Source organism: Dendrobates tinctorius, unplaced genomic scaffold, assembly GCF_039654945.1.
Source record: "Dendrobates tinctorius isolate UK_male_01 unplaced genomic scaffold, ASM3965494v1 ptg000144l, whole genome shotgun sequence".
NCBI lineage: Eukaryota > Metazoa > Chordata > Amphibia > Anura > Dendrobatidae > Dendrobates > Dendrobates tinctorius.
Window position 1 is genome coordinate 3,613,363 of NW_027361811.1, and position 26,560 is coordinate 3,639,922.

Sequence of the window (26,560 nt, forward strand, 5' to 3'; positions counted from 1 at the left end):
AATTTGCAACACATTTTCACTTTCAGTTTCATACATTGTAAGTAGGGGGGTTGGGGCAGCATGAGGTTAACCAAGTATAAGATTAGATAAGGGCAGTGGAGAACAGTGACACACAAGAAGTAAGAAATGTCTCTATCTCCAGCAGAACTGCTTATCACTGTTGTTCATAGTTTGATAGAACATATATATTTGAGTAACATTTATAAAATTCATATGAAAGTTCAATTATGAAATATTAATACATTTTTTTTAAAGCTGGAGTCGGAGTCGGTACATTTCTACCGACTCCAACCAAAACTAACTCCGACTCCGACTCCACGACTCTGACTCCGACTCCACAGCCCTGCTTACAATAAAAGGATATAAAAAAAAATATGGAAATAAAAAGTGACATACAAATAGGCAAAACAGTTATAAAACAAAAAGGGAGAAAACTTGCAGAAATATTTAAACTTTGCAGTCTGATATTCTGTTCCCTGAGGGAGGCAGGAATATGAAACAGATCACATCAGCTTGGCTGCCCTCATCTGTGAACGACTTTCTTTGTGTATGAGCCTAATTTATAGGTTTAGCCTGCAGATCAGATTTCTAGACCAGCCTCTCATATTAATATTCTAATTCCTGGTTTGTGACTGGACCATGGCTACTTTACCAATGAATACATTATTTTTCTAAAGGTTTTTGTCTTAACTTTTCTTTCCAATAGTAAATAGAAATTGTCAGGCTGCAAATAGGTCCCATTTGGCATCTGCCCTCAAGGCATCAGAGGTGTGAAATTTCACAATTCTGGTGTTCGAAGGAAGGCCCCCTGGGGTTGGAGACCAGGAAACTGCCTTTTCTCAGGATAACATATGCTATCACCTCTGTGAAACCTGCCGCCTATGGACAGATGCTAATTAACTGCTGGCCATACATTGCCTACAAAAACATATTTCTACTACACCTCCGATCATCCTTCTTCTAGTCCCCGACTTGACCTTGGTAACTCCTCACGTCACTATTGAGAAAAGTATCCATTAAGTCCACACATGGTGTCCTCCGCATCCCATGGTTCCCGGAAGCTGATTAAGGTGAACAGTATGGCACCAACTCCCCCATGATTCTTCAGCTCGATGTTACGCATCCGCCCATACCAATAGAACAAGTCCTTCAGTTCTTCCTCCCGCTTGAGGCTCCGGTCTCAATATGACCAACAATTCCTGGATTCCGGCTGCTTGGGACTGAGTATTTGATACCAGACTGCGACTGGATCCTTGATTTATCAGGCAGTTCAATTCTACACAGGCACTACAATTCCTCTTTGGTAAAAATAATCATCCTATATGATGTTCTGGGAATCCCAAGGTACCAATTCCTGTATCAAATCCAACCCAGTGTCTGTGGCCCTGTATTCGATCCGTTGAAGCTGGCATAAATCCTGTAGTTGCCTTTTCCTGTTGAGGCTGCATTTCCACTCCAGTACTGCTCTCAAGGCTGAGCTTGTGGGGTTGGACATACTGACATCTGAAACCTCCTGTGCATGCCTCACCTATGGTCTGCTGGGTCTGGCTATATGTCTTTCTGGTTGTAGAGCCCTTAGATGGTATCAACACATGTCACCTGCAGCTCCCCCGGGCTGAATAGTATCTCACCGCTGCCACCAAGTGTAGAGACATGAGGGTCAGTGAATGATCTTGTCCACTGGCCCGGCTGTCTTTAAAAAGACCTCATGGACCAGGACTCATCTCACTGAACACTCGTACTCCATTCCCGTGGGCAGAATATACTCAAACAGCTCAAAATGAGGGTAAAACAGAGTGCTAATACTTTATTGAAATCGGCAAACAATAACATAAAACAGTTCCAGCAAATATACAGGATGATGCAAATTACACAGCCTCACCCTTCCGTGGGCAACGAGTGGGAATTGTAAATTCACTGTTGCAAGAGGATCCTCATTTTTAGGCTTTTTCTATGTCACAGGATTCTATGTGTCTCCAGTCAATAGAAGGGTTTTTCAGGACTTTAGCCCTTATCTATGATGATCTTGACCATATTTCCTTGGCTGAATCCAGGCTCCGTCGCCTTCTGCAAGGGAATCGTTCAGTGGAGACTTATAGCTCAGAATTCCGCAGGTGGACAACGGATACCAATTGGAATAACTCAGCTCTTAGATGCCAATTTTATCAAGGTCTTACTGAAATGTTAAAAGATGCTTTGGCAGTGTATAAAACTCGTGAGTCATTGGAGGCTGCCATGTCATTGGCTATACGGTTGGATAGACGCCTGTGGGATAGATGGGCAAGACCACCTTCTCCTGAGCCCTCTTTCTGGGACAATACCCCTGTGTTGGGGGGTGAACCTATACTTGTGGAGTAGAGGAAGCCATGCAGTTAAGAGATGGGCCACGTCATGAGTCTCTCCCAACATTTGCATGAAAAAGGGCATGTGTTTTTTGTGGGAGGAAGGGACATTTTCTTGGAGCCTATCCTTTGATTCTCAAAAAAAAGAGACTCGATTAACCCTTGGGAGCCTGGAGTTTGATAATCAAGGGGTGGGTTTGCCTTCAACCTGTAATTCTCAGTTTGTCCTGACAGCAGATGTGGTGCCAGAGAGGACTGAAAAAATTCTGTGTTTGTAGACAGTGTAGCTGGAGTCAGTATGGTGGATGCCGAGTTTGCTAGAACTCATGGGCTTGCTATAACTTAGCTAAGTCTTATTCCAATTTATGCCATCGATTCACCACTAATTGCACAGAGAGCACTGACACAAATTGTACATAACATGAAACTGAGGATGGAGTCTTTCCATTATGAGGTAATTCCTTGTGTCCTGGAGGGTTTTCCCACTCCAATTGTTCTGGGTTTACCCTGCTGGGTGAAATATAATCCGATTTAGGATTGGCAATCCAGAGAAATTGTGGAGTGGAGAGATTACTATAATTTTAACTGCATAAACATTTCCCTTTCTGAAGTATCTATGGCAGGGATTAGGTTCCTGCTCGGCGATAGGTGAAGAACCTATATAGGGACATATAGGGTAGACAGGGTGATTTTAGATCTGCCTAGGGGTCTCACTCCCCTCTTCTTTAGTGTTTGGGCTCCCCCTTCCCTCTTTCCATTGTTGTGCACTTACTTATCCTTCACCCAAGGTCACAGATAAAGGTCCCTTTTTATACCCACATCTGTTCTTCATGCTATCTTCCACAGGTTAGCAGGAAGGTAGTATAAGGTCAACTCTCATTGTTTGAGTATTTAATCAATCTGCATAATTTGTCCTTTACTGTTTGCAGGTAAACAAGCTACATGGACTTCTACAATGGGTAATCAACCGTAGTGCAGGGATATGCAAACTGAAGTGAAGAAGCAGTGACCCAGGAAAGTTCAAAGTAAAATGTAGTTTTAATGTCAAAACTTACAAACAAAACACACCGGTATCCTACGGATCGCAGCCGGGAAACAAGACAGTCCGCAAATGCGTCCGGTTGTCGAGGGCGGTTGCACCATGAGGGTGGTGCCGGGAGTTCGCTCTGATGGGCTCTGTGTTCACTCACACAGGCTGAGCTTTTGCAGAGCCGACTGCACTACTTGCTGCCAACTCCACAGACACACCCCAAACCCTTCCTGTAGGGTTTTTTTTCTCTAAACTGCAATCTGTGGCCATGGGCCACTTGCAAGCTCTGGCCTGGAGGAAGTGGACCAGCCCCACTACCTTACTGCAGTCAATTTAAAAAATAAAAGCCCATACCGGGTTTTTCTGAACAATTCCCTGGTCACATAACCTGACCAGGTTCATGCTTACTTTTATTCTGCCTTGTGACTCACAGGCGTCCTGCTGTGACCACAAGGCGCTTCAGCAGCGGATCTAATATGGTTCTGAGTGCATCCTGGGGGACACACAGTGACCCTCGCAAATAATACTAGTTGCTGCCTCATACAACATATTAGCAAACATCAATTGTTCAATGACCCTGCATCCCTGACCTCCAAGGATAGCGACACAAACTGTAGAAGCTGATATAATAGGTAAGCAACAGCCATTCAATAATTCACAAACATCAATTCAATCTACATGAGTCAATGTTGAGACTCATATGATTAATACCAAAGGAAAAAACAATGTGTGTATATACCCTAATGAAAATAAATAAGTAAAAAAGCAAGTGCATTAAATAACATAGGGTACTTGGTAAACACTGTTTTAGTCAAAAAAGTATAAAGCTGTCCCACCACGGCAAGGTGTACCCATTTGAGACAGTAACCACACTAACGGTTAAAACCTACCTAGTGTGAATGGTGGCAGAGTCTCTGGGTCCCAAACGGACACCCAGCTTCAGAGGGACTATAAGTGAACTACACAGCTCAGTAGAAAGGAGGCCACACTCTATTTGTACTGAATACAAAAATGCTGAAGAAAAAACAACAACTGAACTGGAGTAGAATTGAATGACATGCATGATGTAAAAGCATGTCACACTGGCCATAAAAGCAAGCAAAACCAAAAGGAAAAAACAATGTGTGTATATACCCTAATGAAAATAAATAAGTGAAAAAGCAAGTACATTAAATAACATAGGGTACTTGGTAAATACTGTTTTGATCAAATGAGTACGCCTTGCCGTGGTGGGATAGCTTTATACTTTTTTGATCAAAACAGTGTTTACCAAGTACACTATGTTATTTAATGCACTTGCTTTTTTACTCATTTATTTTCATTAGGGTATATACACACATTGTTTTTTCCTCTGGTTTTGCTTGCTTTTATGGCCAGTGTGAACATGCTTTTACATCATGCATGTCATTCAATTCTACTCCAGTTCAGTTTTTTGTTTTTTTCATATGATCAATAGTCTATGTCTCCTGACCTACTGAAAAATATGCTGTCTAATTAAGAATAAATGCTGTGTAGTCACAGTCAACAGCATCATTGGGTCCATCATTTCTGCCCAAAGTGAATCAACTTTCATCAATGAATAGCACTGAGACCCACTGGTCACTTGTCCAGCGTAGATGCTCCCTGGCCCATGCAAGACGATGATTCCTGGTGCTTGATGGTGTGGTCAAGCAGGTAACCATGAAGGTTGATTAGCATGCAGAAGGAAATTATTTGGAATTGTGTGATGTGATACTTGGGTGCCTATCACCTCTTTTAAATGTGCCTGGAGTTGTGTGGCGTACATCACCCTGTTCTGAAGTGCATTGTTCACAATGAAGCGGTCATCAGTGTGGGACATGGCCAAAGGATATCCACTTTTATGCCTTTCCGTGACTCTACCAGTCTCTCTGCATCTCTGTTGCAACCTGCTGATGACACTCTGACGCTCTAAGTCCAGTGGCCTCTTCCGTCTCAGAAAATCCATCTTAAAACCTTGAAACGACGAGGTGCTGCTGATCAAATTTTAAGTGTCTTGGTCTCAAGATGTGAAAATTTGAACTGCATGATAAGGAGGACTGTTTAAATACCAATTGTAATTGAACCCTGACATTCATGGATCAAACATCTGTTGTGAATTTGTCATTGAGTTCCTTGTTAGAGAACAGCAAGTGCAAATAGTACTGAAACATTGAACAGCTGGACATGTGCACTATATAATATATATATATATATATATATATATATATATGTATACACACATACATACACGTACACAGGTGCTTCTCACAAATTAGAATATCATCAAAAAGTTAATTTATCTCAGTTCTTCAATACAAAATGTGAAACTCAATAAAAACAGTGTGATCTATTTCAAGTGTATATTTCTGTTAATGTTGATGATTATGGCTATCAGCCAGTGTAAACCCAAAAGTTATTATCTCAGTAAATTAGAGTAATTAACAAAAACCACTGGCAAAGGCTTCCTAAATTTTTTAAAATGTCCCTTAATATGTTTAAGTAGGCTCCACAATAATGGGGAAGACTGCTGACTTGACAGATGTACAGAAGGCAGTCATTGACACACTCCACAAGGAGGGTAAGGCCTCTTTCACACTTCAGTTTTTTACAATCAGTCACAATCCGCCAGGTTTTGAAAAAAACGGATCCTCAATTTTCTTTTGAGGATCCGTTTTTTTTCCCCCATTGACTTCCATTACTGGCGGATTGTGACGGATTGGCGTCCGTTGCATCCGTTTTATTTGCGGATCCGCCAAGAGTTGCTGTCCGTCACCATCCTCAAAGATTTCAAAACGGAGCTTGCAATGTATTTTTTCTCTGGCGGATCCTCCAGACACAAATTTAACCCGAAATTCTTTCTGGGTGCCGGACAAAAAAAATTCTCTCTCTCTCTCGGCTGCGATTCCTTTAAAATTCTTCATTTTGCGGTTCCATCAAAAAACGGACGGGTGGCATCCGTTGTTATCAGTACTAAAACGGATCCGCCATCCGTCCTTTTGGCGGATTTTGACTGATGCAAAAAACTGAAGTGTGAAAGAGGCCTAAGGCTGAGTTCACACGTGGCTATTTTTGCGTTTCCGCAGCGGTTTTAACTGCGCGATTTTGACGTGAAAACGCGAAAAATAATGAAAAGACAAGAAAAAGCTACTGACCATAACAATGGGATCACACATTGAATAAAGTTAATACAAATTTTATTAATTGCCAAGACAGACCAAAACACCATAAAAACAATTAAAAGTCACTGTATGACAGTGAAATTGAACCATGAAGGGTTAATAATATAACCCTACAAAACAGACTCCCCTCATGCATAGATATCATGATAATAATAATGGCAGATCAAAATAATGGTGTACTTAGGTCAAGGTACAGATCATAGTGCATATACATGCATAAAGTCATTGATAACAAAAAAGCTAATCATGAACTACAGAATACTAGCCCATAAACCTGTACACCGATGGATCAATATTCCATTTAGAATGATCATATAATAAGTAGAGTTGAGCGATACCGTCCGATACTTCAAAGTATCGGATCGGAATGGATCGGCCGATCTTTAAAAAAAGTATCGGTATCGCCGATTCCGATACCGGAAGTCCCATTCAAGTCTATGGGACTTCCGGTATCGGAATAAGAAAAACCCTGTTTTTGCCTTGTACAGCCTCTCTGGGGTCTGTACGGGCCTTTCGGGGGGCTGTGCCGGCCTGCCAGGGGGTCTGTGCAGGCTCCGGTGGTCTGTGCCGGCCTGCCGGGGGGCTGTGCCGGCCTGCCGGTGGTCTGTGCCGGCCTGCCGGGGGGCTGTGCAGGCTCCGGTGGGCTGTGCCGGCCTGCCGGGGGGCTGTGCCGGCCTGCCGGTGGTCTGTGCATGCTCCGGGAGGCTGTGCCGGCCTGCCGGGGGGCTGTGCCGGCCTTTCGGTGGTCTGTGCAGGCTTCGGGGGTCTGTGCAGGCATCGTCCGATGGGACTACAAGTCCCATCAGGCGATGCCTGCTACCATGACAGTGATTGACACATTAGCCAATGATGGGACAGTAGTAGTCCCATCATCCGGCTAATGTGTTGAATGTAAAAAAAAAAAAAAAAAATTACATGCTACATACATGCTACATACATACAACATGCATACTACATACATGCTACATTCATACTACATACTACATACATGCTACATTTACATACATACTACATATATACTACATGCATGCTACATACATACAACATGCATACTACATACATGCTACATTCATACTACATAAATACTACATGCAACATACATACTACATATACACTCACTGGCCACTTTATTAGGTACACCATGCTAGTAAGGGGTTGGACCCCCTTTTGCCTTCAGAACTGCCTCAATTCTTCGTGGCAGAGATTCAACAAGGTGCTGGAAGCATTCCTCAGAGATTTTGGACCATATTGACATGATGGCATCACACAGTTGGCGCAGATTTGTCGGCTGCACATCCCTGATGCGAATCTCCCGTTCCACCACATCCCAAAGATGCTCTATTGGATTGAGATCTGGTGACTGAGGAGGCCATTTGAGTACAGTAAACTCATTGTCATGTTCAAGAAACCAATCTGAGATGATTCGAGCTTTATGACATGGCGCATTATCCTGCTGAAAGTAGCCATCAGATGTTGGGTACATTGTGGTCATAAAGGGATGGACATGGTCAGCAACAATACTCAGGTAGGCTGTGGCGTTGCAACGATGCTCAATTGGTACCAAGGGGCCCAAAGAGTGCCCAGAAAAAATTCCCCACACCATGACACCACCACCACCAGCCTGAACCGTTGATACAAGGCAGGATGGATCCATGCTTTCATGTTGTTTACGCCAAATTCTGACCCTACCATCCGAATGTCGCAGCAGAAATCGAGACTCATCAGACCAGGCAACGTTTTTCCAATCTTCTACTGTCCAATTTCGATGAGCTTGTGCAAATTGTAGCCTCAGTTTCCTGTTCTTAGCTGAGAGGAGTGGTACCCAGTGTGGTCTTCTGCTGCTGTAGCCCATCTGCCTCAAAGTTCGACGCACTGTGCGTTCAGAGATGCTCTTCTGCCTACCTTGGTTGTAACGGGTGGCAATTTGAGTCACTGTTGCCTTTCTATCAGCTCGAACCAGTCTGCCCATTCTCCTCTGACCTCTGGCATCAACATGGCATTTCCGGCCACAGAACTGCCGCTCACTGGATTTTTTTTCTTTTTCGGACCATTCTCTGTAAACCCTAGAGATGGTTGTGCGTGAAAATCCCAGTAGATCAGCAGTTTCTGAAATTCTCAGAGCAGCCCTTCTGGCACCAACAATCATGCCACGTTCAAAGGCACTCAAATCACCTTTCTTCCCCATACTGATGCTCGGTTTGAACTGCAGGAGATTGTCTTGACCATGTCTACATGCCTAAATGCACTGAGTTGCCGCCATGTGATTGGCTGATTAGAAATTAAGTCTTAACACACAGTTGGACAGGTGTACCTAATAAAGTGGCCAGTGAGTGTATACTACATACATACTACATATATACTACATGCATGCTACATACATACTGCATGCTACATACATGCTACATACAAACCACATATACTACATACATACTACATGCATGCTACATACATACCACATACATACTACATACATACTACATACATACTACATGCATGCTACATGCATGCTACATGCTACATACATAACACATATATACTACATGCATGCTACATACATACTACATGCTATATACATACCACATACATACTACATGCATGCTACATACATGCTACATACATACTACATGCTACATATATACTACATGCATGCTACATACATACTACATGCATGCTACATACATACTACATGCTACATACATACTACATGCTACATACATACTACATATATACTACATGCATGCTACATACATACTACATGCTACATACATACTACATATATACTACATGCATGCTACATACATACTACATGCTACATACATACTACATGCTACATACATACTACATATATACTACATGCATGCTACATACATACTACATACATACTACATGCATGCTACATACATACTACATGCTACATACATACCACATACATACTACATATATACTACATACATACTGCATGCTACATGCATGCTACATACATACTACATACATACCACATATATACTACATACATACTACATACAATACATTCATACAATACATACATAGACATACAGTACATATAACATAGAGTAACATACTTACCAATACTTGTCACATTGTTCCCCGAAGCCATTGTCTTTTCCGGAATAAATATTAACATAACAAACCACAAAAATACTCACCCACGATCCGAAGCAGTCCACGAGTGTGTCCCACGACGATCTTGGGTAGAGAACTGCAGCATCAGCTGTTGCTGCCGTTCTCTACGGGCTGCAGGAATCCAATGACGGAAGGTAGGTATCCTTCCGCACTGTATTCCTCCGCCACTTAAAAAAAAAAAAGTCCCTAGTCTCACTTTATGCCATTGCTGTGTGGGAAATTCCCACGCAGCAATGGCATAAAGTGAGACTAGGGACTTTTTTTTTTTTAAGTGGCGGAGGAATACAGTGCGGAAGGATACCTACCTTCCGTCATTGGATTCCTGCAGCCCGTAGAGAACGGCAGCAACAGCTGATGCTGCAGTTCTCTACCCAAGATCGTCGTGGGACACACTCGTGGACTGCTTCGGATCGTGGGTGAGTATTTTTGTGGTTTGTTATGTTAATATTTATTCCGGAAAAGACAATGGCTTCGGGGAACAATGTGACAAGTATTGGTAAGTATGTTACTCTATGTTATATGTACTGTATGTCTATGTATGTATTGTATGAATGTATTGTATGTATGTAGTATATATGTGGTATGTATGTAGCATGTAGTATGTATGTAGTATGTATGTAGCATGCATGTAGCATGCAGTATGTATGTAGCATGCATGTAGTATATATGTAGTATGTATGTGGTATGTATGTAGCATGTAGTATGTATGTAGCATGCATGTAGTATGTAGTATGTATGTAGCATGCATGTAGTATATATGTAGTATGTATGTAGCATGTAGTATGTATGTAGCATGCATGTAGTATGTATGTAATATGTATGTAGCATGCATGTAGTATATATGTAGTATGTATGTAGCATGTAGTATGTATGTAGCATGCATGTAGTATATATGTAGTATGTATGTAGCATGTAGTATGTATGTAGCATGCATGTAGTATATATGTAGTATGTATGTAGTATATATGTAGTATGTATGTATCATGCATGTAGTATATATGTAGTATGTATGTAGCATGTAGTATGTATGTAGCATGCATGTAGTATGTATGTAATATGTATGTAGCATGCATGTAGTATATATGTAGTATGTATGTAGCATGTAGTATGTATGTAGCATGCATGTAGTATATATGTAGTATGTATGTAGCATGTAGTATGTATGTAGCATGCATGTAGTATATATGTAGCATGCATGTAGTATATATGTAGTATGTATGTAGCATGTAGTATGTATGTAGTATGTATGTAGTATGTATGTGGTATGTATGTAGCATGCAGTATGTATGTAGCATGTATGTAGTATATATGTAGTATGTATGTAGTATATATGTAGTATGTATGTAGCATGTAGTATGTATGTAGCATGTAGTATGTATGTAGCATGCATGTAGTATATATGTAGTATGTATGTAGCATGTAGTATGTATGTAGCATGCATGTAGTATATATGTAGTATGTATGTAGCATGTATGTAGCATGTAGTATGTATGTAGCATGCATGTAGTATATGTAGCATTTTTTTTTTTTTTTTAACATTTAACACATTAGCCGGATGATGGGACTACTACTGTCCCATCATTGGCTAATGTGTCAATCACTGTCATGGTAGCAGGCATCGCCAGATGGGACTTGTAGTCCCATCGGACGATGCTTGCACAGACCCCCGGACATCAGCACAGCCCCCCGGCAGGCCGGCACAGCCCCCCGGCAGGCCGGTACAGACCCCCACAGGGTGCACAGACCACCGGCAGGCCGGCACAGCCCCCCGGCAGGCCGGTACAGACCCCCACAGGGTGCACAGACCACCGGCAGGCCGGCACAGCCCCCCGGCAGGCCGGTACAGACCCCGGGCAGTCCACACAGCCCCCCGGCAGGCCGGCAGAGACCCCCGGAAGGCCCGAAATGACGGCGCATCATGATGCGCACACACCGCGCATCATGATGACGTCAGGCTGTCAATCAACTTTGAACTTCCGATTCCGATGCCGAATTCCGATATTGAAAAAATATCGGAAGTCGGTATCGGAATTCCGATACAGCAAGTATCGGCCGATACCCGATACTTGCGGTATCGGAATGCTCAACACTAATAATAAGGCTACTTTCACACATCAGTTTTTTGCCGTCAGGCAGGATCCGGCTATTTTTAGAAAAAACGGATCCGGCATAAATTTTGGAGAACTGTAGAAACGGATCCGTTTTTCTGCTGGATCCGTCTAGCAGGTTATATCTGTTTCCTGGGGGCTGGCCAATTGGATCTGAGCATGCGCAGACTTAAAAAAACGGATCCGGTGGCTGGATCCGTCTTTTTCTGGATCCGGCGCAATCCGGCGTCCATAGACTTTCATTGTGGCAAAAAGCCGGAAGCGTCGGATCCGGCGTTTATGGCTTTTCGCCGGAGACAAAAAACGTTACAGTAGCCGTTTTTTCCAGACGCCGGAATGAGACAAGTAGCCGGATCCGGCAAAAAACGGATGAAACGCAATGCCATCCGGCGCGATCCGGCGCTAATGCCAGTCAATGGGGAAAAACTGGATCCGGCATTGCATTTCGCCAGATCCGGTTTTACAAAAAAAAGCCGGATCGCGCCTGACGGCGAAAAACTGATGTGTGAAAGAGGCCTAAGAAGGTAGAAAACCAGAAGGTACATCAAGGCCCCGATTACAATGATTCGGAGCCTAATGACGCTCCTCCAAAATGGGCGCTAAAAAATGTATACAAGCGCTGGGTGCAGAGCCATTACCATACCAGGGGGAGCTTGTGGATTGCCCGACGCGTGTCGCTACCGCTGGGTAGCTTCGTCAGGGGCTCGAAAAATAAGCATCCCATGCATTCCTATGGGATTCCACAATGCTGTGCTAATGCTGCGGTTTTTACCGCGGCGGAATCGCTTCGCGGTAAAAAATGCAGCATGCTCATTAATTTCGCAGAATCGCGGGGATCCCGCACCCATAGGAATGCATTTTTCTGCTTACTTTACTTGGCTGTGCACACCATGCGAAAAGTAAGCAGAACATTTGCGGATGGTACCCACAGTCCGGAGGAGAGGAGACTGTCCTCCGGGCTTTGGGAACCATATCCCTGTAAAAAATAGGATTTAAAATAAAAAATATTGTTATTCTCACCTTCCGACCTCCCTCGCAGCCTTCCCGCCTCTCTCCACGCTCCCGGTCCCAGTAAGCCTTTGCAAGCGATGAAGTAAGTTCTCGCGGGATCGCAAAGTCTCGCGGTCATTCGCGAGACGTCGCGATCCCGCGAGAACTGAGAGGCGGGAAGGCTGTGCGGGACGCCGCAAGGTGTGAACAACAATATATTTTTTTTTATTTTTTTTTTTTACATTCTATCTTTTACTATTGATGCCGCACCGGCGGCCTCAATAGTAAAAAGTTGGTCACACTCGTCAAACACTATGTTTGACGAGTGTGACCAACCTGTCAATCAGTTCTCCAAGCGATGCTCCAGATCGCTTGGAAAACGCTAGCAATTCTGCAAGCTAATTACGCTTGCAAAATGCTAGTTTTTCCGCGGGAAAATCGAGGGAATTTAAAATGCGATTTTCCCACGGAATGGAATTCCGGAATTCTCGCGGTAATTTCCGCTACGTGTGAACCCAGCCTTAGTCACAAAAGATCATTGCTAAAGAAGCTGGATGTACACAGAGTGCTGTATCCAAGCATATTAATGGAAGGCTGAGTGAAAGGAAAAAGTGTGGTAGAAAAAGGAGCACAAGCAACCCGGATAACCGCAGCCTTGAATGGATTAAGAAAAGGCAATTCAAAAATTTGGTGGAGACTCACAAGAAGTGGACTGCTGCTGGAGTCATTGATTCTAGAGCCTCCACACACAGATGTATCCAGGACATGGGCTACAAGTGTCACATTCCTTGTATCAAGCCACTCATGACCAATAGACAACACAAGAAGCGTCTTACCTGGGCCAAGGAGAAAAAGAACTGGACTGTTGCTCAGTGGTGTTGTTTTCAGAGGAAAGTAAATTTTGCATTTCATTTGAAAATTAAGGTCCCATAGTCTGGAGGAAGAGTGGAGAGGAACACAATCCAAGCTGCTTGAGGTCCAGTGTGAAGTTTCCACAATCAGTGATGATTTGGGGAGCAAAGCCATCTGCTGGTGTAGGTCCACTTTGTTTAATCGTGACCAAAGTCAGCAAAGCAGGTAATTTTTGGAGCACTTCAAGCTTCCCTCTGTCGACAAGCTTTTTGGAGATGGAAATTTCATTCTCCAGCAGGACTTGTCCACACTGCCAAATGTACTTTTACCTGGTTTAAAAACAACAGTATGACTGTGCTTGATTGGCCAGCAAACTCACCTGTCCTTAACCCCATAGAGAATCTATGAGGTATTGTCAAGAGGAAGATGAGAGACATCAGACCCAACAATGCAGACGAGCAGAAAGCTGCTATCAAAGTGAGCTGGACTTCCATAACACCTCAGCAGTGCCACAGACTTATCGCCTCCATGCCACACTGCATTGATGCAGTAATTGAGGCAGTAATTGTTGCAAAAGGAGTCCTGACCAAATATTGAGTGCATTTATTGAACATAGATTTCAGCAGGCCAACATTTCAGATTTTAAAATCATTTTTCAAGCTGGTGTTATAAAGTATTCTAATTTACTGAGATAATGACTTTTGGGTTTTCATTGGCTGTAAGCCATAATTAGCAACATTAACAAAAATAAACACTTGAAATAGATCACTGTTTGTATTAGTAGCACAGTAAAAAAGTTATTAAAGTTAGAGGAAGACTTTAAGTCCATCTAGCTCAACCCATATTCTATCCCAGCCTGCCCTAACATGTTGATCCAGAGGAAGGTAAAAAAAACCCATGTGGCAAACAGTAATCTTCACATTGGGGAAAAAAAATCCTTCCCGACTCCACATACCGTAATCAGACTAGCTCCCTGGATCAACGCAATACCAAGGAAACTAGTGTATATAACCTGTAATATTATAATTTTCAAGAAAAGCATCCAGCCCCTTCTTAAATTTTAGTAGGTAATCACTCATTACAACATCATATGGCAGAGAGGTCCATAGTCTCACTGCTCTTACAGTAAAGAATCTGCATCTGTGATTATGCTTAAACCTTCTTTCCTCCAGACGTAGAGGATGCCCCCTTGTCCCCGTCACAGGTCTAAGAGTAAAAAGATCATGAGAAAGGTCTTTGCACTATCCCCGCATATATTTATACATTGTAATAAGATCACCCCTAATCCTTCGATTTTCCAAACTAAATAACCCCAAGTGTAATAACCTATCTTGGTATTGCAGACCCCCCAGTTCCCTAATAACCTTGGTCGCTCTTCTCTGCACCCGCTCCAGTTCAGCTATGTCTTTCTTATACACCAGAGACCAGAACTGTACACAGTATTCTAAGTGTGGTCACACTAGTGACTTATATAGGGGTAAAATTATGTTCTCCTCATGAGCATCTATGCCTCTTTTAATGCATCCCATTATTTTACTTGCCTTTGCAGCAGCTGCTTGACACCGGCCACTAAATGTGAGTTTGTCGTCCACCCATACACCCAGGTCTTTTTCAGTGACAGTTTTGCCCAGTGTTTTACAATTAAGCACATAATTATACATCTTATTTGCGCTACCCAAGTGCATGACCTTACATTTATCCCCATTGAAGCTCATTTGCCACTTATCAGCCGAAGCTTCTAGTTTACATAAATCCTCCTGTAATATAAAATTGTCCTCCTCTGTATTGATTACCCTGCAGAGTTTAGTGTCATCTGCAAATATTGAAATTCTACCCTCTATGCCCCCTACAAGGTCATTAATAAATATGTTAAAAAGTGGGCCCAATACTGACCCCTGTGGTACCCCACTGCTAACCGTGACCCAGTCCGAGTGTTCTCCATTAATAACCATCCTTTGTTTCCTATCCCTGAGCCAGCTCTTAACCCACTTACACATATTTTCCCATATCCCCATTGCTCCCGTTTTATGTATCAACTTTTTGTGTGGCACCGTATCAAAAGCTTTTCAAAAGTCCATGTACTCCATTGTCCACTGCATTTCCTTGGTCCAGTCCCAAGCTTACCTCTTCATAAAAGCTTATCAGATTAGTCTGACAGGAATGGTCCCTCATAAACCCATGTTGATATTGGGTCATGAGGTTATTCTTCTTCAGATACTCCAGTATAGTATCTCTTAGAAAACCCTCCAGGATTTTACTCACAGTAGAGGTTAAGCTTACTGGCCTATAATTTCCAAGTTCAGTTTTTGTCCCCTTTTGTGAATATTGGCACCACATTTGCTATACGCCAGTCCTGTGGTACAGACCCTGTTATTATGGAATCTTTAAAGATTAAAAATAATGGACTATCTATGACTGTGCTTAATTCCTGCAGTACTCGGGGGTGTATCCCGTCCGGGCCTGGGGATTTGTCAATTTTAGTGATTTTTAGACGACGCCGTACTTCCTGCTGGGTTAAGCAGGTGACATTTAATGGAGAATTTTTATCCCTGATCATGTTATCCGTCATGGGATTTTCTTGTGTAAATACTGTTGAAAAAAAGTCATTTAGCATATTGGCTTTTTCCTCATCCACCATTTCACCCAGCCTATTTTTAAGGGGACCAACACTATAATTTTTTAGTTTCTTACTATTTATGTAGTTAAAGAATATTTTGGGATTATTTTTACTTTCTCTGGCAATGAGTCTCTCTGTCTCAATCTTTGCTGCCTTGATTTGCATTTTACAGAATTTATTTAATCTTCTGTATTTATTTAATGCCTCATCACTACCTACTTGCTTTAATTCTCTAAATGCTTTCTTTTTGTCCCTTACTGCGCCCCTTACAGCTCTATTTATCCATAGTGGTCTCCTCCTATTATTTATTCCCATACGGTATATATTGTACACAGATCCTATTCAGGATGCTAATAAACGTCTCCCAGTTTCTTAGTGTGTTTTTATGTCTCAGGACATCGTCCCAGTTAATTGCACCAAGATCATCTCTCATCCGTTGGAAATTTGCTTTCCTCAAGTTTAGTGTCCTTGTAACCCCTCTACTACACATCTTATTAAAGGATACATGAAAACTTATTATTTTGTGATCACTAGTACCCAAGGGACCCTCAACCCTTATTATTTGATATGCGGTCTGGACTGTTGGTTAATATTAGGTCTAGCAGTGCCCCCCCTCTTGTTGGATCCTGAACCAGTTGTGAAAGGTAATTGTCTCTCATAGTTGTCAAAAACCTATTACCTTTGCTGGAACTGCAGGTTTCGGTTCCCCAATGTATTTGAGGGTAGTTGAAGTCCCCCATAATAACTTCTCCTTGGGTCGCCGCTTCATCTATTTGCTTGATGAGGATATTCTCTGTTGCTTCCATTATTTTTGGAGACTTATAACAAACCCCTATCAGTAATTTATTTTTTCCCCCCTCCCCTTATCTCCACCCATAGGGACTCTACATTTTCATTAGATTCACATATATTATCACGCAGGATGGGTTTTAAGGATCATTTTACATATAAACACACTCCTCCCCCTCGCTTATTTGTTCGGTCATTTCTGAACAGACTATTGCCCTGTAAATTAACCGCCCAGTCATGGCTCTCGTCCAACCATGTCTCAGATATCTCCACCATGTCATAATTATGTTCAACAAAATTAATTCTAATTCCTCTATTTTGTTGGTGAGGTTTCGGGCATTAGTATACATGCACTTTATGATCTCTCTGTACCTCTATTCTTTCTTAAATTATGTGTGCATGGTGGAATTTTTTGTATCATAAGATATGTTAAAAAATTTTAAATTAGTGGCACATACTGTATAGAAAGTTGCAGGAACAGTTCTATCTTAAATCAAACCGTATAAAAAATGTAAAAGTTAATATTTCACATTTCAGATGAATACAAAAGATGGATCGATCTGCCCTATATCCAAACATATTTACAGTGTGTGAGGGAACCATAACTGAGTCAGATATCAGAGCTTTCAAGTGGAAATATAGACCATGAAACATCAAAACATGTTATTTTAAAAACATAGTTGTTATTCAGTGTTCCCACAGACAAATGAAATTCCATTACAAAATGACAGGGCTTGTGTTTTCTGGCAAACATCTCATAACATAAAAATAGTGCAGTTGAGTCACAACTAAACAGATCCAACATCATCACATATTCTACTCCATCCCTGCACCAAGTCTTCTCGTTATCAGCGTTAGAGCTTTAAAAATGGGTTTAGGTCTGGATGTAAAAGCAAGCACTTTGGGCATTCTAACTTATTACAATTCTTAAAATACTTATATTTTTTGCATTTTCTATAAAATATCATAAGTGAGCCAGCTAATGTATAACTTGTGGTGCTGAGAGGAACAGTTTTAAGTATTTTAAAGTCCTCCATACAGATTACATAGCTGTTGGCCAAACAACATCTTTAGGTACTTTAAGGTCCCTGGATCATTTGGCCATCAGTTACAGTTGTGGCCAAAAGTACTGACACCCCTGCAATTCTGTCAGACAATACTCAGTTTCTTCCTGAAAATGATTGCAAACACAAAATCTTTAGTATTATTATCTTCATTTAATGTGTCTTAAATGAAAAAACACAAAAGAGAATGAAGCAAAAAGTAAAACATTGATCATTTCACACAAAACTCCAAAAATGGGCCAGACAAAAGTATTGGCACCCTCAGCCTAATACTTGGTTGCACAACCTTTAGCCAAAATAACTGCAACCAACCATCAATGAGTTTCTTACAATGCTCTGCTGGAATTTTAGACCATTCTTCTTTGGCAAACTGCTCCAGGTCTCTGATATTTGAAGGGTGCCTTCTCCAAACTGCCATTTTTAGATCTCTCCACAGGTGTTCTATGGGATTCAGGTCTGGACTCATTGCTGGCCACCTTAGAAGTCTCCAGTGCTTTCTCTCAAACCATTTTCTAGTGCTTTTTGAAGTGTGTTTTGGGTCATTGTCCTGCTGGAAGACCCATGACCTCTGAGGGAGACCCAGCTTTCTCACACTGGGCCCTACATTATGCTGCAAAATTTGTTGGTAGACTTCAGACTTCATAATGCCATGCACACGGTCAAGCAGTCCAGTGCCAGAGGCAGCAAAGCAACCCCAAAACATCAGGGAACCTCCGCCATGTTTGACTGTAGGGACCGTGTTCTTTTCTTTGAATGCCTCTTTTTTTCTCCTGTAAACTCTATGTTGATGCCTTTGCCCAAAAAGCTCTACTTTTGTCTCATCTGACCAGAGAACATTCTTCCAAAACGTTTTAGGCTTTTTCAGGTAAGTTTTGGCAAACTCCAGCCTGGCTTTTTTATGTCTCGGGGTAAGAAGTGGGGTCTTCCTGGGTCTCCTACCATACAGTCCTTTTTCATTCAGACGCCGACGGATAGTACGGGTTGACACTGTTGTACCCTCGGACCGCAGGGCAGCTTGAACTTGTTTGGATGTTAGTTGAGGTTCTTTATCCAACATCCGCACAATCTTGCGTTGAAATCTCTTGTCAATTTTTCTTTTCCGTCCACATCTAGGGAGGTTAGCCACAGTGCCATGGGCTTTAAACTTCTTGATGACACTGCGCACGGTAGACACAGGAACATTCAGGTCTTTGGAGATGGACTTGTAGCCTTGAGATTGCTCATGCTTCCTTACAATTTGGTTTCTCAAGTCCTCAGACAGTTCTTTGGTCTTCTTTCTTTTCTCCATGCTCAATGTGGTACACACAAGGACACAGGACAGAGGTGGAGTCAACTTTAATCCATGTCAACTGGCTGCAAGTGTGATTTATTTATTGCCAACACCTGTTAGGTGCCACAGGTAAGTTACAGGTGCTGTTAATTACACAAATTAGATAAGCATCACATGATTTTTCGAACAGTGCCAATACTTTTGTCCACCCTCTTTTTTATGTTTGGTGTGGAATTATATCATTATATGGAATTTGGCTTTAGGACAATTCTTTTTGTGTTTTTTTCATTTAAGACAAATTAAATGAAGATAATAGTACCAAAGAATTTGTGTTCGCAATCATTTTCAGGAAGAAACTGGGTATTATCTGACAGAATTACAGGGGTGTCAATACTTTTGGCCACAACTGTATGTCTCACAACTCCACCATACACTATAATGCTCAACTGAGAACTTTAGTGTTCTCTACGCGAGGGGTTTATCTATGAGGTGAACAAAAGGATCAAGTTGGGGAAATCCAACAGGCTGAATCATTTTCTCATTCAACATCATCATATTAAGGAAGAGTTGGGAGACCATCTTATACATTAGACTGTCGATAGATCCCGCTATGAGTGGATTCGGACAATATTAGTATAACGTTTATGGGGGCTTTAAGTGTCTTTAATTTGCCCTGTCATAATATTACTTGACTTACTTGGAAAGTTGTTTTGCAAGTACACTCCAATCCGTACTAAAGGCTACAGACATAACTAGGCACACTAGATACATCCACCAGTAGAAAGCATGGTTTCAGAGTTTTTGCTCCTCATCAGTACAGAGCAGGATTCTAGTTGGCTGTGATATAATTACTATTTCTTACTATGAGATGCAGTGGATGCAGGTAGTCTTACCGGCAATGTTCAATTGGCAATTATGCACAATAATTTTCCTCCAGAAGGAAGACAACTGTAGTTATGTACAAGTGGCAGTTGACACAGATATTTTTTTTATTTCTTTTGCGGGAAGAGATTTTTTTTTTTATTACAAAGCATTGCTTGTAAGTCCCCCCACTTTCAAGAGTTGTAAAGGGTGTCATTCTGCAATTAGTAGAATGCTTATGAACCTTTACTTTAGCCAATAGGCATCATTGTGGATTCCCGTGTATATGCTGGAAAATGTTATGTTCTCAAAATATATTTCAAATGTTACAAAGTGGTGTCTGGGAGAAGGCCTGCACCCTATCGCTTTCTACAGACAATATTAGTTTATAGACAGTTTTATGTCTTCTCTCATTCATTATATTCACATAAAACACACAGGCTACCGTGCTTACTATACAAATAATGCAGACAGGATCTGTGTGTTACCAGTATGGGAATTTATAAAAATAATCAAATAACTACAATGCTTTAAAATAGAAAAAAAAAACATGATAGATTGATAAATCAAATTCACTGTTTCTCATTATACACCTTACAAATTCAGTTAGTGTGTCTTTTGTGCAGCATTGCTAAGAGGCAATACTGTTTTAAAGAATGAACAATTAACCACAATTTGCTTTAAAGGGAATCTGTCACCAAGCTTTTGTCACCTAATATGATAGTAGCATGATATAGAGACAGAAACCCTGATTCCAGTGATGTATCATTTACTGAGCTGCTTTCTGTATTTCAATACAATCAGTGCTTTATCAGCAGGAGATATCACTATATGAATAGTAAACCTGCTGTCATGTAGTCTTCCACATGCATGTGCTCTGCATAACCCCGCCTCCATCTGTGATTGGCAGCTTTCTGCCTATGCACAGTGTACACATAAAGCTGCCGGTCAGTGGTGTGGACGGGGTTATACAGAGCTCAGCAATCAGAGAGCTGGTAGGTCTGCAGCAAATAAAACAGAGATTTCATCGATATGGAGTTGCTTGGTGCAGTAAGTGACACCGCTGGTATCAGGGTCTCTGCCTCTACATCATGCTGCTCTAACATGGGGTGGCAAAAACCTAATGACAGATTCCTTTAACAAGACTTTATTTCTATATGCTTTGTCACACATTAGCATCAGATTTGCTACAAATGATTACCTTCAGGACTTTTGCTAAGAAAACATCTTCTAGATGTGTGGCAAATCCTTCACTTATCCATTCTTCTGTCCAGTCACGTGCACCAATGGCCAACCCAAACCAAGCATGTGCGATTTCATGGCAGACACGTGAAATGCAGAGCTGATTTCTTCCAGACAGCACGCTTTGTGCTAGATAAATAATGTGTGGGCTGGGTCAGAAAAATAAGGAGCAAATTACATATTGGGCATTAACTTGTTGCAGCATGAACATCTCATCTATTATGTCCTCTTTATTAGCTTTGTCATATCATCATTCACATATGCATGCCAGGTTCTCGCAAGTACTGTAAATGTGCAACACAGAAACAATCTTATTATGCACTATATAAACACACCCTATCTCATGTTTTTTTGTATAAAGACATAAAAAAAATCTAATCCTTAGACTTTTTTTCAAGTAGTTAAATACAGATAAACAACAACACAGGACAAATTACACTGTCATTAACAAAATCTAGGCTAAAATGCAAAAGCAGAATGTGAAAAATTAAGTACACCCCATGATTCAATAGCTTGTAGAACCACTTTTAGCAACAATTAAGTAATTCTTTTCTGCACAAATCTATCAGTTTTTCACATTGATCTGGAGAAAATTTCCCTTTCCCCTCTTTACATCGAGTGCAAAATTATTACGTATTTTCACTGTATGATCATTTTTATGCATATTTTCCATATAAACTTGAACGCTTATTGGTGTGAAGCAGATCAGGTAATTTGTGTTTGTGTAATGAGGGAAGGAGCGACCTAAGGATACAGCACCCTTTATCAACGTGAGCGGAATTATTAGGCAGCTTGTTTTCCCCAGGAAAAATTGGCCAAAAAATAGATTTAACTGACTCTGAGGCTGTGTGCACACGCTGCGGATTTTGCTGCGGTTCCGCAGCGGTTTTGGCCGCTGCGGACCCGCAGCAGTTTTTGCTGCAGTGTACAGTACCATGATTCCCTATGGGAATCAAAAACCGCAGTGCAGACGGTGCGGAATTTTCCGCGCGGATTATCTGCGGTTTTCAATCCGCAGAAAGAATTGACATGTCAATTCTTTCTGCGGATTCCGCTGCGGTTTGCCATCTCCTCCATTGAGGAGATGAAAAACCGCAGGGCAAAACCGCAGAGCAATCCGCAGGTCTTTTGACCTGCGGTTTCACCTGCGGATTTTACAAAATCCACGCGGATGAATCCGCACCTAATCCGCAGCGTGTGCACACAGCCTAAAAGGTGAAAAAGGATGCACAAAAATTAAAATTGCTTAGACATTAGTAGGTGATCACAGAGCCATCCAAAGTTTTGTTGCAAATAGTCAATCGGGTCGCAAAAATGCGATAAGAAACTAAGACGCAGAATAAGATTTGAGAAGAATCAAACATGAAGTGACCAGGAAGCCATTATCCCCAGTACTGTCATACTCCAGAATTACAACCTTCCTGGAGCCCAGAAGTACAAGGTGTTCACTGCTCAAAGACACAGCCAAAGTAAGGGAGGATGACACCCGACCACCACTGAACAAGGCACTGAACAAGACACAGAAGTTGAAACATCAAAACTGGGCCAAGAAATATTTGAAGACAAATTTTTCAGAGGTTTTATGGACTGATGTGATGAGAGTTACTCTTGACAAAAGATGGATGGGCCTGTGGCTCGATCAATAATGAGCACAGACCTCCACTTCGACTCAGATGCCAGCAAAGTGGAGGAGGCTACTGCTATGGGCTGGTATTATTAAAGTATTATTAAAGATATTATTAAAGTAACTCTCAAACCTACACCTACTGTCGGTTTTTAGAAGACACTCTTTTTCAAGTAGTGGTATAAATAAAACCAAACTTCTGCATCTTTCAAGAAAACCATGATTTTTATGCAGGACAATGGTTCATCGTATGCAAGTCTACACTGCTTGGCTAGCCTGTTCAGGACTTAAAGATGAAAGAATAATGTCATGACATCTCTTCCTCAGCTGACCCAAATCCTATTGTGAAGTTGAAGACTCTTCTTAGGCCGGGGTCACACTTGCGAGAAACTTGCAAGAGTCTCGCGTCTCAATCCCGGCACTGCCGCCGGCACTCAGGACCGGAGTGCTCAGCTGCACAGAAATACCTGAATCCGCACACTTCGGTCCTGAGTGCCGGTGACATTGCCGGGTATTGAGACACGAGACTCGTGCGAGTTTCTTGCAAGTGTGACTCTGGCCTTAAACAGATTTACAGTGAAGGAAAAAAGTCCACCTCTCTGAACAGTGTCTGGGTAGCTGGTACTACTCAAAAAGTTGATCATCAACAGATTAAGAATCTAAAAGACTTCATGGAAGGACGGCTTATGACTGTCACTGATGTTTTTTTGTACATTTTGAGCTTGGATATTATTCTCACTTTAACAGATGAAAATTAACAATTTAAAAGGGAAAATTTAAGTTTTCCATTTAGCTGCATCATTATGCTGCAGATTAATATTTGCTCAATAATTCTGCACACATATTTGGTATATTCTACTAGGAAAGATAAAAGCTCACTTTTACTTTCTTAAATATTCTCCCAAATCCCTGGAAAAGCGCTATAAAAATGGCAGTCAAAAACGTTGAAAAAGCTCTCAAAAGACAACCAAAAAATGTGGAAAAAAAAGGCGCTTTAGGGCTACAAAATGTTAGAGAAAAGCTTGAAAGATGTTTTTTGCTGCCTGAAAAAGACGACTTGCACATACCCAAAGTTCCTGCCACAGTATTTCAATTTCAGCCAAACAGAAGGAAAAGTTGTCTCCAAAAACTTCACCTTTATTTAGAATCTTCTTATAAAAACAGGTGGACAGGCATACCACTGATAACTGAAAACTTAAAGAATAAAATGACGCGTTTCGACTAAAACGTCTTATTCATGGTCAATTGCAGGAGAATATTAGTGGTGCTTATATACAAATAACGCTCTCAATTTTGTTCAGGTCTGGACTTGGATTAATGAAACACCTTGAGTCTTCTCTTTTTCAACCTTTCAAGATATGCTGCTGTGCTTGGGATTATTGTCCTGTTGCATGACCCAGCATTGTCTAAGCTTTACAAGTCACTGACTTTTGCTGTTCTCAGCACTGCTTTGGTCGTCTGCTATTTGTGACCTGCTGAATCACCCAGTGTTGGCGTCTAAGACTGGAAGTCTCTTCTCAATTTAAGTCTATAAGAGCCAGGATGAGGCATAGACTTAGGCTAGTTTCACACTTGCGTTGAGGAGGGCTGCGGATGGCAGGGTACTTCCTCCTTTCTTCCTCAGTGAAGCTCCGCCCATGCTCCGCCTACTGCCGCATGCGTCCTGCGTTTCCCTGCATACCTATCTTTAATATTGGGTATATGCAGGGACATGAGTTGTATGCTGATGCATCCGTATGCAGCTATTTGATGTGTGCAGCAACCACACAGAAACGCAAAATAAACAGAAATTCATAAACTGAAATACCCGTGGTCAGTAAATTAACTTTCATTCAAGCATTTCCTAGATAGGAAAAAACAGCTTGAGTGGCTATTATTGCTTTGTAAATTAAAGGAATTTTCTGTGAATTTGATATTGATGGCCTATCTGTAGGATGGGTCATTTATATTTTATGAGTGGGGTTTCAACAGCCAAAACCTCTATGATTATTGTAGCAGAGTAATATAGTTTGTAAGACTGAAATAAAAAGAAAACGTTCATTTCAGGTGACCAAAAAAATTCACAGGACATTTATCCAGAGCCCATGATGGTAGCCCATAAGATGGAGGTTTTCAGGGCTCTGGCGTTGGCCGCTGGACTAGGGTCATGCAAATCTTCATCATCTCTAACATTCATTGACCAGCAATTTTATTCTGCAATGTTGATCTAGATGAAGGCTTAATTCCTGTAAAGCAAAAGACAAATTTTTCCCGACCCCAAAAATGAAGATTAAAACTTTAAATCAGCAACACAGTTCAATAATCTACGATAACCATAATTTGCAAACTTTTTATGCTCAAGAATGGCAATAATGACCTTATAAACTTTTTTAGTGAAATTACCATAGTAAATTCAATCGTTTAATGAGGTTTAGCACCATCTATACAGTTGTGGCTGTCCCTGGTACTGCAGCTCATGACTAATGAAGTAAAGGGGTACGGCCCTTACTAGTCAAATATTAAATGGGTTTTCTGCAACTTTATTAAACCTGGCCAGAGGGAAGAGATAGGCATAAAATAATTGTATATGCTGTTACCACATTTCTTTACTAGAAGGAGTGAGAAGATGAATAAATGTTCATCAAATTACCTTCTGTGGCTAAAGGTCCTGCTCATTGACTTAACCAGGTGCTTAATATCAACGACACACAAAAAGCACATAGGCTTCTATCTATATTTGGTAGCGCAATTAAGTTAGGCACTAGTGATGAGCGAGTATACTCCTTGCTCGGGTTTTCCCCAGCATGCTCGGGTGTCCTCAGAGTATTTTGGCGTGCTCAGAGATTTAGTTTTTGTCAACGCAGCTGCATGATTTGCGGCTGCTGGACAGGCTGAATACACGTGAGGAACGCCTGTTTGTTAGAGAATCACATAAAAAGCACACAATGGTATTCACAAAGTGCGTCTGTTGTTTTCTTGTTTTCAGGGGCAGTAACAGGATAAGGCGTTCAACATCCCTACAATAGAATTGTCAAATTGTCTGCTTTTAGAAAAATTATAAGGTTTGTGGGTATATATTTCGACTGACCCATGAAAACACTTATGGCTTTCAAATCCGCATTAACGTAAAGCATATAAAATGGCTTAGGCTGGTTTCACATTTGCGTTTTTTAGCGCTGGAAAAAAACGCATACGTGCGCATGCGATTTTTCCCCTATATTTAACATGGGTGCGCATACCTGCGCGCTTGTAAGCGCATGTATGCGATTTTCATGCGCTGCGTTTTTTTGGGGTGTGCGTTGGTATTTTCCAGACGCTGCATGTTGCATTTTTTGGTCCTTGAAAAAATCGCATGCGCACGTATGCGCACGTTTTGCGCTAAAAATGGCCATTATAGCCTATGGATGCGCATACGTGCGCACTGGCATGCGCAGGTATGCGATTTTTTAGCGCTGCGTTTTTTGGGTGG

At 41.5% G+C, this 26,560-nt stretch overlaps 1 protein-coding gene across 17 annotated transcripts in view; it reads right to left on the reverse strand.

Moving 5' to 3' along the window:
* AOPEP (aminopeptidase O (putative)) overlaps positions 1-26,560 on the reverse strand; it is a 767,795-nt gene that overhangs the window by 367,425 nt on the left and 373,810 nt on the right. For all 17 annotated transcript variants that reach the window (XR_012220365.1, XR_012220366.1, XM_073545970.1 and 14 more), the window contains one exon: positions 21,448-21,637. Coding sequence is in view for 15 of the 17 variants with exons in the window: in XM_073545970.1 (XP_073402071.1) it covers positions 21,448-21,637 (190 nt within the window). In the remaining 2 variants the exon portion in view is untranslated. The remainder of the gene's footprint in view (positions 1-21,447; positions 21,638-26,560) is intronic.